This window comes from Leuciscus leuciscus (assembly GCF_965113295.1).
Source record: "Leuciscus leuciscus genome assembly, chromosome: 20".
Classification (NCBI taxonomy): Eukaryota; Metazoa; Chordata; class Actinopteri; order Cypriniformes; family Leuciscidae; genus Leuciscus; species Leuciscus leuciscus.
In genome coordinates this window covers 11,249,245-11,269,283 of record NC_138744.1, presented here as the reverse complement: position 1 = coordinate 11,269,283, position 20,039 = coordinate 11,249,245, and the positions used below count along the sequence as shown (strand labels likewise).

Below are 20,039 nucleotides of genomic sequence, written 5' to 3'. Positions count from 1 at the left end.
GAGGGAATCGGAGCAAAATGTCAGACATATTTGTTTAATAGTTCAGCCCTCTTCAATTCTTAATCTGTAACTATGACAGAAAATGACAAGATTTAAGCAACAACAGTCATTAAGTGTGACATCCCCGACCTATTTTTGAGTCGTTCTGATTCAGCTAGTGTGACACCAGACAAGCCCACATCAACAAGTGATTAAGAAGGTTACTGGGGAGAAAACAGGTGAGACAGAATGAAAGAAAGACTAATAATAAACTAAATGCTGAGGAAATCTCTCTGATTGGATGAATAGAAGTGCACTTTAAATGTAGCTTCATAAATGTATTAAAATCTTCACAATTGGTTCACACCAATTGGGGATATTTTGGGGATATTTAATTTAATTTGATCAATCAATAAATTCCTCTTGAAACAAACTTTGTTGTATTATTTTAATTTAATACTGTGAAGCTGCTTTGATACAATCTGTATTGTGAAAAGCGCTATACAAATAAACTTGACTTGACTCTTACTGTACTCAAGCAGTGTATATAATGTATACAATGATCATGTTTTATATACCGACTTTTAAGTTAAACAATTAAAGAAGTCCTATTATGTTTTTTTTTTAACATTTTAGTTTGTAATGTTGCTGTTCGAGCATGAAAAAGGTCTACAAAGTCCACTCCTAGAGTTATTCTCTAATAATCTAGTTTCTGAACATCCAAGGTTGTTTGTCTTTACTTTGGTTTTCATGGTGGATTTATTGTAGTTGTATGGTGGATTTTAAATACCATAAAAACTTAAGTTTGAAATATCACCTATGATATAATATAATATTTAATATAAATATATATTTAATATGTAAAAATCATAATATATTAATATATGTTGATGTATTATATTTTATTTAAATATATTTTTTATTACATATTATATTATATTGTTTCTCTTACCAGAGTGAAAGTGAGAGATTTCTTAATTATTTTGAGCCAAGAAACTTACTCAACTTGTAATGTAAAGTTGGTTTACAGCACAGGGAGAGGGACACATACTATATCAGAGGACAGAAATGACATGAAAATGCCAAAAAAAGTAGTACATAGATGACCAGACTGTCACATTAAAAAGTCTTGACCATGTGCTGCTGCTTGAAACAAAGCTCAAGAATAATTTGGGTTTTTCCCTGCTTATGTCAAAATGTTAGGAAAAATACGCAAAAATGCCCCCAGAGATCTTAGACACAAGTTCCTTGTTATAGAAATACGTTCAAGATAAATACATTCAAGTTCTACATCTGATCCAAATTAAGACCACGTCACATTCCCCATCAGTGCGAGCAAGCTTTCCATCAAGGCAAGAGCATAATATCTCTCTTGTTTGGCTCAGAAAAAGTGTGCCCACCTTCCTCAGGCAGAAGGAAACAGATGTGTACCAGGACTGTAAAGTGAACAAGGTGGGATGAGAAAAAAATCGAACTCTACCTTAAAGTGTCAGCTCTATCATGACAGTCACGACCAATTTGGACCGCAGTGCTCTGACAGCGTGATGGTGATGGTGAAATGTGAGTGATATTTTGGCACCTTGTTACCTAACTAAATCTCAGGAGACTCAAACAAATGTCATTCTTGAGACTCGGCTCAGCTAGAATCTGGCTGGATTGGCCGTCTTCTATTCTGGCAAAACCAACTGCTGTAAAGCTGTTTGTATTCCCAATAAACTGATGGGAGTAATGGCTTTCACAGAGTTTCTACAGTTCCTACTATATGCGATGGCATTGTGAAGGGGAAGGCAGAACTTCAAAATGAGGTGCTTAGACTATGTTAACAAGCATGATAATTCTGGACCTTAGATTAGGGAACAATTTCTTTGCATAATTTTTATTTAGATACACAGCTTCTTTATTAATGCATCTTTCTTTCTTACTTTCTTTCTTTCTTTTTCATCTCCATTCTTTTTTATCTCTCATTTTTTCCTGATGTGTAGGGCAGCACAATATTGAAGAAAAATGTGATAAGTTCAATAACACAGTATGTGATATGATAATGCCTTAAGAGTTTGAAATCACTTGAAATTATATATATGTAAAAACTGAAAATGATATAACCAAGATAAGTTTTTTGTTCTTTTGGCACTAAATCATCAACAGTAACGCCTCGGTTACGACTGTAACCTCGGTTCCCTGAAGAGGGAACTCCCGTTGCGTCGAAAACTGACGCTATGGGAACGCTTTGCGTGATGACGTCTTGAAGCACATGTAAAATCAGTCCAATGGTGTGGCGGAACGTCAGAGGCGGGTGACGTCACGTACCAGGAAGCTATAAAAGCCGGCCCGAAACAGAAAACGAAAGCTTCGTAAAGTCTGAAGTCGCGCTGACAGGCATGAAGGAGATATGGCAAGGCGACGCAACGCTCGTTCCCTCTTCAGGGAACCGAGGTTACAGTCGTAACCGAGGCGTTCCCTTTCAAGGGAACTCCCGTTGCGTCGAAAACTGACGCTATGGGAACGTCTATACCAACGCCTCCATAGCTACAAATGTCTGTCCTGTGTGTAATCATGTGAGCAGCACTAAGAAGACAAAACATGAGACCCTGGAGTAGAGTCTAAATCCAGAGAGTAGAACCTGACGAAGGTGTGCGGTGAGGACCAGCCTGCCGCATCACAGACGTCCTGTAACGATACTCCTGATATAAGGGCCTTAGAGGCCGCCATACTCCTAGTAGAGAGCGACCGGACAGCCAAAGGAGAAGGCTGTCCAGCCGCCTCATAAGCCAGTGAGATAGTCTCAACCACCCACTTGCTCATCCTTTGCTTAGACACTGGACCTCCCTTGTTAGGGGAGCAAAAGTCACTTTTACGCCACAGGGCAGCTCTGTGGACATACGCGTCTAACGCCCGAACAGGGCAAAGCAAATTATTCGCCTCCTGGTCCGATTTCGAAAGGGAGGAGGACCTCCAAGTGCCACGAGGGAAACGAGATACCAAAGGGTCTTTCCCCACAGACATTCCACCCAAAGGACTGTGGTAAGCACCTACGGCCGCCACATAAACCTTTAAAGTGGACGGGGTCAGACCTGCAGTGAACCGGTCCTGCAGGAACTCCAGAACTGTACCAATTGGGCAGTTGACTGGATCCAACCGACGGTCACTACACAAAGAGGTGAATACTCTTCAGTTCAGGGCATAAAGTTTCCTTGTGGAGGGAGCTTGGACTGTAGAATGGTCTCAACAACCTCAGTTGAGAGACCTGACTCTATGAGCTGGGCCCCCTCAGAGGCCAAGCCCACAGGTTCCACAGTTCTGGGCGGGGGTGAAATATTGAGCCCCCTGCTTGGGACAGAAGGTCCCTCCTGACGGGTAGCTCCAGAGGATGCCCGTCGAGGAGGGACACAAGATCGGGAAACCATACTCTGCCCGGCCAGCGCGGGGCTATAAAAAGCAGGCAAACCCGGTCCCTGCGAACTCTTTCCAGAACTCCCGGGAGCAGAGCAACTGGGGGAAAGGCGTACAGACGTAGCCTCGGCCACGTCTGTACCATAGCATCCAGTCCCAGAGGAGCTGGATGCGTGAAGGAGAACCAAAGTGGACAGTGAGACGTCTCTCGAGACGCAAACAGATCCACTTATAATTTCCATATCAGCTCCACCACCTCGGGGGTGGAGCCACCATTCCCCGGGCCTCGGCCCCTGTCTCGACAGAGTGTCTGCTCCTATATTCTGGACCCCGGGGATGTAGGCTGCCTTGAGTGACAGCAACTTCCCCTGGGACCACAAGAGGATATGGCATGCCAGCGCAAACCCCCTTGATATAGGCGACTACCGACGTGTTGTCCGTATGTACTACACATGGTGTCCCCTGAGACCTGTGATAAAGCTCCTCAGAGCCCGGAAGACAGCTAACATCTCTAGGCTATAGAATGCCAGGAACGATGATGGTCTTCCCACAGACCTTGAGATGAGCGACCCTCAGGATCGCTCCCCAACCCGTGAGGGAAGCATCCGTCGTTAGCAGTTTGCGACGACAAGGAGCTCCCAGCACTGGGCCCTGGGACAGGAACCAAGGTTTCTTCCACATAACCAAGGCACGTAGGCATCACCGCGTGACCTTGATTGTGCGAAATGGGTTGCCCCTCGGGGAAAAACCCTCTGGTCCTGAGCCACCACTGCAGGGGCCTCATGTGCAGCAGTCCAAAAGGTATCCCGTTGGAAGCTGCTGCCATGAGACCCAACAGTCTCTGGAACTGTTTGACAGTGAGTAGCTGGCCTAGCTTTACACTTCTCACAGCTGCCAGGATGGAATCGAAGCGTGGCGATGACAGGCGCGCCTGCATCGACACTGAATCCCAAACCACGCCTAAAAAAGTGGTCCTCTAAAATGGAGAAAGCACACTCTTCTTGGCGTTCAGCCGTAACCCCAACTCTTTCATATGGGCGAGAACAACATCTCGATGTTGAACCGCCATCTAATGCGACTGAGCTAAAATCAACCAATCGTCGATGTAGTTCGTGATGCGAATACCCCGGAGGCGCAGAGGCGCCAGAGCTGCATCCACGCATTTGGTGAAAGTGCGGGGTGATAAAGCCAGGCCGAATGGAAGAACTCGATATTGGTATGCTTTGCCCCCGAAAGCAAACCTCAGGAACTTCCAATGACACGGACGGATGGAAATATGCGTCCTTGAGGTCTATCGTGACAAACCAGTCCTCGGACCTGATCTGTGGCACGATTTGTCTCAAGGTTAACATTTTGAACTTGAGCTGCATGGCTGACTCGTACAGAACTCGAAGATCTAAAATGGGACGCAATCCCCCGTCCTTTTTTGGAACTATGAAGTACCGGCTGTAAAACCCGGTTTCCCTGTTGGAGGGGGGTACATATTCTATGGCCCCTTTCTCTAACAGAGTGTTTACTTCCTGTTCCATAACCAGAACCTGCTCGGGGCCCACCACTGTGGGCAGGACCCCCATAAACCGCGGTGGGCGTTAATAGAATTGTATCTAATACCCTTTTTCCACGGTCTGCAGGACCCAACGAGAAACATTTGACAGTAGCTTCCACGCTGTCAAAGATTCTACTAGAGGTACCAGTCTCTCGAGACTGGTTTCTGGATTTTGTTGCTGTTGAGTAGTCGGTTCGTCGCCATGTAACGGCGCACCGGCAGGGAACGACCAAACAGACTGCTCCAGCACCCTCCTCAGAGGGGGCGGGCATCCCGAGGCCACTACGTTTCCGGGTGGACCTTGAGATATGTGCTCGCCGGAGACCGCTGCGCCCTGTAACACCGGAGGCGGCAGGGTTGGCAGAACGGTCCCCTGAGGGCACCAAAGAGACGGCACCGTATTTTTCTCCTGCTGTTGAGTAGTCGGTTCGTCGCCCTGTAACGGCGCACCGGCAGGGAACGACCAAACAGACTGCTCTAGCACCCTCCTCAGAGGGGGCGGGCATCCCGAGGCCACTACGTTTCCGGGTGGACCTTGAGATATGTGCTCGCCGGAGACCCTGTAACACCAGAGGTGGCAGGGTTGGCAGAACGGTCCCCTGAGGGCACCGAAGAGAGACGGGCACCGTGAAAAGAGGTGTTAACCGCTCTGCTTCGGGGGGACTACCCTCATTTGTCCTGAGCCCTCAGACATCAGGACTTTTTCCCAGCAGCCTTCTTGGCGGTAATAACGGTCCGCAGATCCGTTTTACCCCTCGAAGACTGCTGGGTTTGAGAGCGCCCTCCGTGTCCCCGAGATTTTTGTGGGGGAGCACGAGAGGACACACTCTGTTTTTGAGTGGCACGATGTTCAGCGCTCTTTTTAGAGGAGTGAGGCTGCTCCCGCTCAGCAGCCTCAATGAAAGAACGGCGGGGGAGAAGTTTTTGTAATGCAGCTGCCTGTTTAGCAGCTTCCTGAGATTTAGCTACCGCACTGTTTACTGCATCACCAAATAAACCAACAGTGGAAACCGGAGCATCTAAGAGAACGTGCTTTTCTTTCTCTTTTATATCACTCAAATTGAGCCACAGATGCCTCTCAGTGGCCACCAGGGCTGCCATAGACCGCCCGATTGATTTAGCGGTCTCCTTGGTGGCCCTGAGAGACAGATCTGTGGCTCTGCGTAGTTCAGCCACTGTGTCAGGACCAATTCCCCCGCCCTCCTCTAAATCCCCCAATAATTCTGCCTGATAGGTTTGCATAATAGACATCGTATGCAGACACGCTGCAGCTTGACCAGCGGCTGCATACGATTTATGAACCAGAGAAGATGTGAATTTTACTGGCTTAGAGGGAAGTGAAGGAGCTTTCAGGGAAGATGCCGTTGCTGGAGAGAGATAGCTCGCAAGCGTCTCCTCCACCTTCGGCATCTCCCCATAACCATATTCTTTAAATTTGTGAATGGAAGAATAGTGGGATGTTTGTGGTGCATACACTCTGTATGAAACCGGTTTTCCCCACGATTTCGACACCTCGGTGTGGAGATCGGGGAAAAACGGAAGGCTTCTTCGCTGAGGCTGTGTACGAGATGGCAGGAAGCGTTCGTCGAGCTTACTTTTCGAACGAACGTCCTGCCTATCCTCTGGCCACTCAATAGATAATCTGTGAACTGCTCTCGTGACAACATCGAGCAATTCCTCAAAAGCGTGAGACTGAGGTGGCGAATCCTCAGACTCAGCTTCAATACTAACAACGTCCAACTCCTCAGAGCTGGACAATTGCAGTATTGGTGCCTCCATCGGGGGGGAAGAAACCGCAGCGCGTGCTTCCACACCCTGATGAGAGGCACTGGATCTATCAGAAGGATGTTGAGATAAGGCAGAGCCCGTCTCAACATCCACTGATAGATCCATTTGCGAACCCCAGGTCTGTGATTGCCGCCGTGCCTCGGCAGCGGCGGGACCCGAGCCCTGGGGAACGCGATCGGGATTGAACCGAGCCAAGCGGGATCGGAGCGTGCGCAATGGAAGCGCGTCGCAATGCACACAGTCACCACCCTCGAGTGCTGACTGGGCATGCTCCTCACCCAAACAAACAACACAAAGAGTGTGAGTATCACCTCCCGTTAAATAACGCGGGCAGGGATGGACACACACTGTAAACTGCTGCTTGCTCGCCATACTGAATATATATATATATAATATAGACAGACAACACCAAATAACAAGGACAGATTCAACACAGAGCGCAACTGAAGACTCAGAAAGCTTTCGTTTTCTGTTTCGGGCCGGCTTTTATAGCTTCCTGGTACGTGACGTCACCCGCCTCTGACGTTCCGCCACACCATTGGACTGATTTTACATGTGCTTCAAGACGTCATCACGCAAAGCGTTCCCATAGCGTCAGTTTTCGACGCAACGGGAGTTCCCTTGAAAGGGAACTGCGGGTGCGGGCTGAATCCTCCTCTCAGACTCCTCTATGAGAGTGTCATGATGGCTTGTTAATCATCTCGCATACATCATCAGATCACCTAAAATCATCATTCAGTTGTTGCAAGCCGTTGCGATATATGCAAATCATGATTTGTACAATTTGCAATATTTTAATATGGTAATATTAACACCGCAAGTGTTTAGGGTGCCATTTAGGACAGGGCCTTAAAGTAGTCCACACTGCGTGACAATAATCAAACAAATGAAACTATTTGCATTATGCGATGAATTAGCTCTACCTTCCATCTTGTTGTATGTTGTGGAATGTTTAGTCACTATCGCTCCTCAGTCATGTTGACAGTCTGAACCCAGCCTTTAACCCATTAACCACTGGTTATGGCAGAGACTGGTTTCAGAGGCCTGTGCTGCACTTTGTCAGAAGATTGTCAAAATTTGTTGTGTGGTCTGCCTAATCCAAGCAAATGCATGGTTTTACTCTTTTTTTTTACTTTTTTTTTTGACCAAACACCCTTCAAATATTTTGGTTAAAAATGTTGGTGGGCTGCCTGTTCCTTCACAAAATTCAGGCAGTAAAACATCTAAATAACTTTGATAGTCTGGGAAAGACTCCCTCATTGCTCAAGCAGTCAGCGATATGCATGCCGAGATCAGGGTCATTTGACTGAAAGCGACCCATCCAGAAATAAACCTTGTCCACAGTCTGCGAGGACAAACCAAAGACTGTTACGTGACCAGTAGCCTTGAGATATGACGGAAACATAATTTCCCAAAAAGTCAGGCATGCAAAACATGGGTTGCAAAACAGATCCCCTGCAGGGACTAATGAATTCTGGGAAAATGCAAACTAACATGATAGTTAAAGACCTATTGATGTTATTTTGATGTTATTTTGATGACACTTTGATGATGCTTTTTATGTCTTGTCAACTCTTGATGTCTCTTTGCTTTGCAGTTTAGAAAAATGGGGAAAGTAAAAAAGAGAAGAAAATGAAAATAATTCTTGCTGTAACAAAAGATCTACTTATATTGTGCAAATGGCGGCAACAGCACTATAATGTTACATAACACTATTTCTGTGATCTGATGGTGTGAAATTTAGTCACAGAAATCAACTCATCGATTAAAGAGAGTAATTCTAATGAAGCAGGACTGAGAGCAACAGGATGGACGTCACCATTTCCTCCATTTCCTCACCTGTCCAAGTCATCCTTTTTCAGCTCGTAGTTTCTGAGGACCCGCAATACTTGTACATCCTGGCTGAGGAAGCAGGGAGGCAACAGGCCATGAATGCCCAGCTGCAAGCGCTCTTCCAGGGAGAAGGCCATCCCCTGCAGAGAGGACACAGAACAGTCAACTATTAACAATTATTACAGAAGTTACTGAGCATTGAGAACTGATGTGAACTGCAAAGTTTAAAATAAAAGAGAACTGAAGTTTTCAACCTCCTGAAGTGAAACAGGGTATATATACTGTATGTATATGTGTATGTATATATATACACACACACACACAAGTGTATATAACAGATATTAAAAGTCCTCAGATTTTCCTTAATTACACTTGTGTGCCATGGAAATATGTAAAGTCTCTACAATGGCTACTAGAGTAATAAGAAACATATGTACTTTGCATTCATTTCAATAATTAATCTTTACCCAGCTAAGCTTCAGCAGCTGTATTATTAAAAGATTGTTTGGTAAAGCTTAAATAAATCCCCATATTCCCTTTGCGTGTGTCTCAGATGACTTAAAAGGCCTTTTGTCACTGTTTTCATAGAGTTCTCTTCCAGTCTCACTGTTTGTTATGGTGGGGAGTCTGTAATGCAAGAAAAGCCTAAGAAAGGTCACAAGGGTCACGGTTGGATCACATCTCAGTGTGATGTACAGCTAAAAGGGCAAGACTGCTGCTTTACTGCTGCGACCCCTCGACATTTACCCTGACCCTGACCTCTACAATATAAATGCTAAAGCCAGGGGGCCCTGAGTTCATATTACCAGACTCCACATGAATATCTGTCAAGACCAAAAGCTGTGGCATTTGAAGCTAGCCTGTCTTTTCCTTAATGACAGACTTGCATCATCATTGCCGCGCCTCTGGCTGCTCCTTCAGAGGAACCACTAAGGAAGGCGCAAAACCCTGAAAGGCTGTGCTAGATCTGCTTTTTAAACAAGTATATGCAAGCTTGGCTTTTCAATCCTTTTTCATCTGGTTATGTTAAGTGGTATGTTTGTAAAAATTATTTTGACCTTGTAAACAAAGACTACTCTGCGCACGTACAATAAGATGTGGTGTTATTGACGCAATTGAGACTCAGAGCAACTCGCCTTGTAAAAATTCGGAGGATTTTGCTGCTGCTTCATGAGCTGTAAATCAAATGCAAAATTTCTGAATTATCTGCAATGTAATTTAAATCTGAGTGTGATCAGTTTATGTGGAAATTTATGAAAATTTGATCTAAACCATAAAAGCAGACAGACGAAAATATATGGATGCATATAGTATATAAGTAGATACATTTCAATATGCATATTTAAAAATTATATATTTAAATAAATATAAACATATTAATATACGTATAAAGTATGTTAATATACAATTAAATAGTTTTTTTTCACTATTTATTGAAACGTAAAAGTCCTCAAACTTTCTTGGACAAAACTCCTTTGTGACAGGACAGCTACACATGCAATAGCATGTAACAGAACTTTTTGGCTTCTAAAAAGATTCTGTGACAAAAATACAGACTTATTACTCAGAAGCAATGGATTATTTTTGTAGCTTCTATCATGTCTGTCATCTTCTGAAGCTAACTCTGCAGTGCACCACTGATGGTCTGTATTTAAGAGCCTCGAAAAATCACCGCCATCTTGCCAGGTCTGAATTGCAACCCTTGTGATTAAAAATGGACATTCTATTTTCTCTATTCTGGTTTATGCAAGACTATCCCTAGACACTTATGATTACATATCCAAGGCAACTTTGATGTAAATAAGCATTTCATTGACCTTTACTGACACATGCAAATGGCCAAAAGTGCTTGCTATTCTTGTAACTAGCGATTTGAGAAGACTGAAGATGACTCGAAAGAAACAGCAATGGGGATTCTCAATGAGAACAGCTCTACCTAATCAAATATAATTACTCAAACAGCTCTACAAACACTGAATGGTTCCTTGTGTCATGTGTGTAATGGAGACATCGGTGGAACCGGGCCCAAGCGGCAAATTAACGTCTCTGACAATGGAGCTGCAGGTGGAACTCTGGAGGGCATGTCCACAGGCCCCAGGACTGGCATTCTGACCGTGGCCATGGATGGCTGGACTGGGGAAAGTGGTCTGTTTGATGGCACGCATGGATGGCAAGATTAGAGCAATGAGTCCCGGTCGGAGCTCCTGGCGAGGCTGGCGTGGGAACTGGTGAGGTACTTGGCGCTGGTTAAGAGCGACTCTGCTTTGACGCCAAGTGGAGTGCGAGACTTACACAACAGTAGCGCTGCTATCTAGATACAACATATTTATTTAGTTAAATTACAGTTTTGACGATTTGATAATCGCACTTAGCCATATTGCGATTTTAATTTTATTTTGATTAATCGGGCAGCCCTATAAACCTTTATGACTTTTCTTCTGTGGAACACAAAAGAAGATATTTTAAAAAGTAAATGGCATCCAAACAACACAGGAATATCACACCATCTTCTTTTGTAGAGAATTTCACAGAATAAAAAAAAATCATTCAGCTTTGGAACAACACGATGATGAGTAAATGATGAACTAAACCCATATCAGAGCCCCTGCCATGTTTATTGGCTCAGGTTGTTACAGTTTTGCTTTTTGTAGCAATAAAGGGACAGGCAGGGCAGGAAAGTGTGAATGCTTCCACATGCGCAACAACCACATTAAAGACGCCAATGTGTTGTTTGCAAGCTCAAGCAAAGAGTGCATGTGCATGTGCTCAAGCTGTGCATGCCAACCTGTAATCTCAAGATCAATGCCACCACCCCTCTATTTTGGCCATGACAAGTACCACCCCAAACACACAGCACTAAGTACTTTGTGGAAAACATTAAAGCCTTACTTTTGACTGATAAAAGCCAGTCTAAAGCTTTCAAAAGCTTTTCATGACTTCAAGCAAGAGGTCACGTTGAAGAACTTTGTGATTCCAATTCAAACAACTCAATCTGAATCCTGAAATTCCCAGTACTTGTACGTGGAAAAAATTTGCAGCTGCTTCATAAAGTGCCAAAAAAGCACCAAGGCAAAGCAAAAAGCAAAGCAAAGCTGTTCTTCAATGGAACTTTACAGTGGGAGTGATGTTTCTTGATCCTGTAATGGAGAATACATGAGAGTCCATGAAGCACAAAAGTGTCAGTGCATTTTGTGATCTCACTGATGTGAAAAGTTTGCATAACCTCAATCGAAATGTGACTTTTCTTATCGTACATTCAGGACTGACTTAATGTTCTTGGAGTGAGACCAAAACACTGCTAATGGGTGTTTCTTCAACTTTTGTGTTTACTTTTACTTTTATGTTTGGTTGGTTTCTATTTTATGAAAACTGATTAAAATATTGAAATATAAAAAAATATTAAAATGTCACAGAAATAAATTTATATATATATATGTAACTATGTAGCTTAACTGGGGTAGGAATAAAAAAAAAGAAAACTGTTTGATATTGTTAGAGGACATATTAATGTCTGATAATGTGAATGACAAACAAGCTTGTGAAAAGCATGTTTTAAGATAATTTATTTTCTAAAAATAGTGCCAAAAGTCCCTATAGTTGAAGAAATGCCTAACTATGCATATCTACACACACACACAGACATACAGAAGACCAACATTCACACACCAAACATAACTCCAAATCTTGATCCAAACGGAAATCATGGTGTGAAGCAGGGTTCACTACTTGGCCCATTTCAGATTCTCAAAATGAGAATGGGACGTGAGAAAGGAAATCATCCATGTCAGTCTAATATACACACTGGCTCTATTTCTGAGAAAGAGATCAGAGGCCAAGTTTTTGTTCTGATTGTGCTTCTCACATTTCTCTTATGTCCAAGTGGCGACCTTCATCTACAGTAAGTGAAAACACTAAAAAGTTTTCTGTTAAGAGAATGCTTTGACCTAATGCAATAGCCATGCTAGTGATCAGACACAGAGGCAAGAGTACCAAGCTCCCTTATGTCAATGAAATGTACCTATCACATGATCCACCTCCAGAATAAACAAAGGATCAGAGAGTGGGAGCTGTATGGGAGATTGCTCTGACATTGTTGATGACAGAGGATGTTTTTCCCAGCTGTCTGAGACTAATTTGAAACGGCCGAATCCAAATACATGGGTTTGGGTAGTGCAGTGGATGTCTACCGATCTGAGATGCTTTAAAGGGATACTCCACTTTTTTTGGAAATAGGCTCATTTTACAACTCCCCCAGAGTTAAACAGTTGAGTTTTACCTTTTTCTAATCCATTCAGCCAATCTCCAGGTCTGGCGGTACCACCTTTAGCATAGCTTAGCATAGATTATTGAATCGGACAAGACCATTTGCATCTCTCTCAAAAAAATGACCAAAGAGTTTCGATATTTTTCCTATTTAAAACTTGACTCTTCTGTAGTTACATCGTGTACTAAAACCGACGGATTAAAATAATTCATTCAAATCACTTTTTTAAATAGACTGCAACAATTAAAATTTTGTCAGAAGAACCTCTAAATTACATGTTATTTTGTTTAGTAGTCTATTCAGAATTGTGTGGGAATCGTGATCTCTATAAAAATAAAAATAAATAAAAAAGTGATTCCCAATTTATCCAGAATTGTGCAGCTAGTTAAAGGGTGATTTTAAAGGATTAATTTAAAAGGTCTTAACAGGTGTAAATAGACACACTCTGAATGTGTTAAAAACCGCATGGCCACCCAGTCAGCTGCTTGATGGTGCAACCAAAAAAAAAGGAATAAATAATAATAATTTTACATTGTTCCAGCAAAAGCTGTCACAGGGTACAGACATGTCACAGACCTTTCCAGCTGACCAAATAGGGAATAAATGAACACATGCTATTCTCATAAACACCCTTGTTGCTTAAATAGCTGTATTAATGCCACATGCATCTTCCCACGCTCTTAATTCAGTCCACAAGCAGCCATTTCAGAGCAGTGAAAAGAGCCAAGAAGGATGACCATATAAAGTGACTTATAGGACACAAGCAAAAAGCCACGAGTGGAAATAGTGTGGTGGATGTTGTACTGACCTAAAGCATATATCAGATTGGGTGGAGTGGCACAGCGATTAAGTCTGGTTCGATATCCTCAAGAAGCAAGCCATAAGACATCAATATTGTTTATGGTCAGATGAAACAAAAAAATTAGCTTTTTTGGCAGCAAACACTTAATATGGGTTTGGTTCATACAGGGATAAAAAAAAGTATCCCATGTGTAAAATGAAATACTCTGCTGTATCTTTAATGCTGTGGACCTAATTTTCTGCCAGAGGTCCTGGACATCTTGTTCAGATACATGGCATCATGGATTCGATCAAATACCAACAGATAAAAAATCTAAACCTGACAACCTCAGCTAGAAATCTTATTATGGGCCATGTTTGGATTTTCCAACAGGACAGTGATCCAAAAATACATCAAAATCAAAACAAAAATGGGTCACTGAGCACAAAACCAAGGATCTGCAATGGCCATCCCAGTTCACTAAACTGAACCCTATTGAAAATTAGTGGGCTGAACTGAAGAGAAGAAGCCCCAACATGGATCTGGGAATCTGAAGGATCTGGAGAGATTCTGTATGGAGGAATGGTCTCTGATATCTTCTCAGGTGTTCTCCAAACTCATCAGGCATTACAGGAGAAGACTCAGAGCTGTTATCTCAGTTGCAAAAAGTATTTAATAAAACGGGGCAAATAATTGTTCCCAACGTGTTTTGGAGAAAAACATTTATTTCATAATGTGATTTCCCCCACACTTTAAATTCTTTTATGAAAGGTTAGATTTTTGCACATTTTTTTTAATAAAATATCAAAAGATTAACAATGCAGATTAATTTTTTTACAGCCATCTTTGATCATATTTACCAAGGGGACAAATAATTCTGACCAGCACTGTATGTGGATGAACAATCCATTTAATGCCTCTGATCTACGATGACATTGTATGAGACTCTTGAGACTCATGAGACTCAGCTCTGGTTTGTGTATAAAAAAAAAATCTATAAAAGCATCACTTAAATGGCAAGTAACCAGATGGGCAAGAAGACAAAAAAAAAAAAAAAAAGAGCAAATAATCTCAAATGCAGAAAGACAATCACACGTGTGAACCTTTAGGAAAGTGCAATAAGAGATGAGATGACACAATGGTGAGATGACTCCAAATGTAAAAAATATGTACTTGAACAGTAAGCAATAATAAAGATAAAGTAATGAAATAAGAGTTTTTCAGCACCTGGAGGAGAGTGTGACTCACATACACAAACAAAAGCGAAGACTGCATCAACAAACATCAATGTGATAAATCTCCAAAACATCAGCAAAATAAAGCAAAAGTGCAGAAATTCCCCTCCATCAATAATACACTGTCTGGCTATGAGTCAGCACTGTGTTTTATGAATTGTGGGCTTTTTATAGTGGTAACCAATCTATGGTACCAGGATGATGACTCAGATTCTTGACTTCCCTGCTTGATAATTTCCACAGAGATTGGTCTGTTTACACACAACACTCTGCTGAAGATCAATGACAAAACCATCAATATGTGATCTAACACACTCACACAATCACTTCTCCACTTATCTCTAAACACCAACTAAGAGGAAAGGAAAATGGATTTTTGATTTTATGGCTGCCCGATACGTTGCAAAATTAAACGGTGATGAAAAATTGTGATCTTTAAAGAGTAATCCATCAAGTTTAGGTAATTCTCTTGTTGGCCTTTTTTATATAACAAGTAACTGTATTTCAATCAGGGCCACAAATATACAAAATAAATGTTGTCTGATGATATTCCAGTGGAAAGGTATAATTTTTGTATCTTTTTTTTTTCTTTTTTTATCTTTTTTTTACCTGATTGCTTCTTCTATACCATGTTTGTTTTTACAAACTTTTGGATGGCACAAATCTCCAATAATCCCCTTGTGGGGGATCCCCAAAAATATAAAATCAGCTATATTTTTCCATGTACAAAGACTCATTTATATTGTGATAAATAAAAGAATAATATAATATGTTGTAACATTATCTGAAAACATTTACTTTTATTAAGTTGACAGTATCTTTTTTCCACCCACCAATCAGAAAGCAAAGTGAAACTTAATATAGTATTTTCCTTACAGTTTCATCTTAAAGCAAAAAAGCAGAAACCAACATTAAGCAAACTAAGTATGCAGACGGCTCCACAAGGAATCCAATAAAAAGATTCTTATGTGAAACATCCTTAAATATTGAATTCAACAGTGAAATATGTAGGCTATATTATAATCGTCTTTTGCTACATTTGGATGAAAAAAAAGTCTAAAGTCTAAGGAAAAAAGGCAAAATTAGACGTATTAAGTATGCTAACAACTCAACAAGGGATTGATAAGAATGATAAGACTCATTTTAAGAGATATCACTATCAGAACCTATTTGTGAAGTGTTTGTTCATGTATGAAGGAGAAAACAAGAAAAAAAATAGATGAGATAAGGATATGCATGGCTTTTGTTCTCAGTTCTTTGATCTGCTCTGAATCAAAGATGTCCTGAGCTCCTGGTCCTTCTCCAAAAACAAACTCTGAACTGAACAAAAACTTTGATCCAGAACACCAGACTATCTTTCTTTTGACTGCTGCTTAAAGTTTGAGGATATATATATATTTTATCTTCTAAGCTGGAGAAAGAAGAAATCAATATCTGCACTGAATCAGAGAGTCTGCAGACTTTTTTCTTTCTTTCTTTCAGCCATATTTCTGGACAAAACAATGATCCTCCTTCTACTCAAAAACACTTATTTAAATATATTTTCAGCAGACCAACCAAGAGATTGACAAGTTGGCACTGCCTGAGAGTAACTTTTTTATTGCAACAAATTAATTGTCACCAAGCCTGTACCACCACCATGGTGAGCTGGTCTTTTCAGCAAGGCCAAGCCATTGTGGTGAGATTGAAAAGATGCTGTCAACAGCATTGTTTTCTTCTATCACGCTTATTTTTATCTACTTATTTCTATCTGAAATGTAAAAAATACTTAAACATAAAAACATAAAGCTTTTTTCAACACTAACACACAAAAACAAAAGGGTAGAGACACCTGTACAAATAAGATTTATCTTTATGAATCATTTTTGCAGCTGACTGAATGTTATTCTTAAAGTACACCAATGCACAATGCAGCCTTGTTTAAGATTTTGCCAATATGCTTCTAATCTAAATCACTATTCATATCTGCAAATCCACAATCCAGCAGAGCAACAGAGCAGCACATTTAGTAAAAACAACAATCCCAAACCATCCACTTCCTTTAATTGTTTAAAGTTACACTCTGACTTTTGACCCAGCCATGTTAAGATGATTGTTAAGAAGGGTTGCCATAGCTGTGGGACACAAACAGATCCCGTACCAGTGAAATTCCCCTTCCTCTGCATGCGATTCTGTGTTCAAAATGCTCACCAAGTTGTCCACAAAGGTAACAATGTCTTAAGAGTTGTAAAAGGGGGCATTTTTCAATGCTTTCTTGTAAAGTAGTAAAATGTTCTTTCAGTCCAGCGGGGTCTCAGATGGTTGGTGGACATTAATAGTCCCGTTCTAAACAGCAAGCAAAATCTTTACAGGCCTGGACTGCAGGTGTAGGACTTGCACTGAAAAAAGCTGCATTGAATTCGGTCACGACCTCTGACAATGGTACAAAAGCACTGTCTAATCTATCAACTTAAAGTGTAAATTCTGTTAAATAAAAATGAAAGTCGCTATTTGTGTTACGGTCAGTGACATTTACAAGGAGATCACTTTTATCACTTGCTGCTTTTATTGCTTCTAGCTTTAGTCGTCGTGCCTGTTATTATATAAGGGCTCATTCCCTGTTTTATTTTTATTTTTATCAGATTAGTTAATTCACAGCCATAAACCATGATTTTGATTGGACAAAAATGTGTAGCACAGGGAGATTTTTATTCATATGTTTTCCTAGAAGATAAAAACTGTACATTTATATTGTCTAGCTGCTAAAAGTCAATTTTACAAATGTTTACTAGTGCACTAACCTATAGATGACTTTAAAGCAAACACATGAGACTAAAAGCCACAAAACTTGGGTCTCGAAATAAAAGTAAGAGAGTGGAAATAAGATGCCATAGGCCAGACTTGAACCTCAGTTCCCATGAGTCAACACCCCCCTAACCGGGGTTATTTTATTAAAATTAGGAGACATCCTATCTTTTATTAAATTATATAGACTCTGAAGAACCAATTGTATAATGGATGTTAAATAAAATTCCGAGACCTCATGGCCAAGAGCGAGTCAAGGCCGGGTAAATATGCAGTCAATCCCTCCGGGCACTCAGTCCGTGGTCAGGCTCATAACCTGTTCTCAAGTATATCGACCCTGACGGTGTTTTTTATTCTTCTTTAATGTGCACCACTTTTCCTTTATCATTCCCAAAATGGTCTGTCATCATCCCTTTGTACCAAAAAACAAGTCTCTCCAGCTGTATCTTTTCATCAGAGCACTGAGGAACAGGATCAGAACAACTAGACACAAGACTAAATAGGAAACCACAAAGGGGAGGGTTTAAAAGTAACAGAGTGATCCGTGTATTATAGAAGAAGAAAAAACTACTTTGTAAAATGAGACTGTGGTTACCAACTATTCAGAAACAGGAACGAGTACTCAAGTGACTAGAAAGCTTACAATTAAATAAAAAAAAACTAGACAGAACAACTGCAGAAAGTATGTGTTGAGCTCTTTAAACGAGCTAAAGTCACAAAAATGTTACCGAAATCTCACATTTCATCACGGAACCCACTTTGGCACTGTCTTGTCAGCGTGCAAAATGTAGCAATTAGCTTTGACTATTAGCTTTGTGTAGCACTGGAAAAAAAACTTAGCATTTTAATAGAAAAGATAATTGTAGTGTTATTATTAATAGCTTAATACAAGAAGTGTTTGGTACTCCAAATGCTTTCGTTCACTAATATTTGTTGTAAAATGTTGTTACCTGCAGTGAGTTGTTCACAAGCTGCATGCACTGGTGTCGAACTAAATGAAGACATTTTTCATCGCTGTTAAACTATACATTAGTATTTCTTTGATTTAAACAGATTGAAGGTTAGGTCATTTGAATTTAAACCTCAACAGACAATTTAGGTTGACTGCATGAATGGGAATCAGGTTTTTCACAATTTTGAGTCCTTCACATCTTAACAATCCCTGGATTCGGACTGCACACTGGTCAACCTGTACTAATTTACAAATTTACTTGAATTTACTTAATTTACTTGTTGTACACTCGTTATTGCGGTGCATTATGGAATTTGAATGAGTACACTCGATAACATCCACTATAGACACCACTAAAAATGGCTGTCCCTTCAAATAGTGCCCTATTTAAGGTATAGGGGCGATTTCTGACACAGCCTTGGTTCAAAAGAATAGAACTGCACTGTTTGTCATGTGTGTTTCTGATTCCCTTAAAAGAATTTGCTTTGTTTGTTCATTTGTGAACTGGACTACACTCATGTGATGTACTGTATGCTTTGATTCATTAAAAGAACTGTCTAATAAGAGTCCTTCGTCCGGGAATCAGACTGCACCCAATAATCAGGTTGTGTTTTATTCATTATCTCAAAATAACCATTTTTTGCTGTAATAAGGACCAGTTCTCCATTCAATTGACTGTCCTGAGAACAATACAACCTGACAGCTAGCTCATGAATTTGACGTTAATGGCCAAAGCGTCAAAGGAACAATGCACACATCATTTTTTCCCCAAATGGAACCAATTTTATTGTCTGGAAGAATTATTTAACTTCAGCACTTAAATGAGTTATATAAGAGATTTCAGAATTCATATGTGGAGAAGATCCAATTAAAACTCACAAAGATTATGGTAACACTTTACAATTAAGACCTACCTGTTAACATTAGTAAATGCATTAGCTATCAAGACCTTACAATGAGAAATATATTTTTAAGCATTTATTAATCTTTTTAATGTAAAAATAGCCTATAGTTCACTGTTTGTTCATGTTAGTTCACAGTGCATTACATATGTTAACAGACAGCCTTTTGACTTTTAAAAATGTATTAGTAATTGTTGAAATTAACATTGACTAATATTAATAAATACTTAAGTATTATTTATTGTTAATTCATGGTAACTAGTTAACTGTTAACAAATGAAACCTTATTGTAAATCAAGTGTTACCAAGATTATAAGCTGCTGCTTAGCTTATTCCCATGAGACCTTTTTATTTAGAATATAATTACAAATGTATGTCTAATGCTGAATCTCATGCTCAGGGATTATAGTAACACGTGAAGTTGTGAAATTAATTACTGTTTTTCAGATTTGATAAAAACAATTTAATGCAAATTTCCACACATGTGCATAACATCATATCTGTCGCAACAATTTGCTTTGGTACAATATGTTTTGGTACAATAATTACCCTCTTTCTCACATGAGAGTCACAACATTGTTTTTT

General features: G+C 40.6%; 1 protein-coding gene across 1 annotated transcript in view; it reads right to left on the bottom strand.

The window, feature by feature from the left end:
• Nucleotides 1-20,039, bottom strand: part of me1 (malic enzyme 1, NADP(+)-dependent, cytosolic) — a 90,044-nt gene that overhangs the window by 54,454 nt on the left and 15,551 nt on the right. The window contains exon 2 of the mRNA XM_082149403.1: nucleotides 8,543-8,676. Coding sequence (XP_082005529.1) covers nucleotides 8,543-8,676 — 134 coding nt within the window. The remainder of the gene's footprint in view (nucleotides 1-8,542; nucleotides 8,677-20,039) is intronic.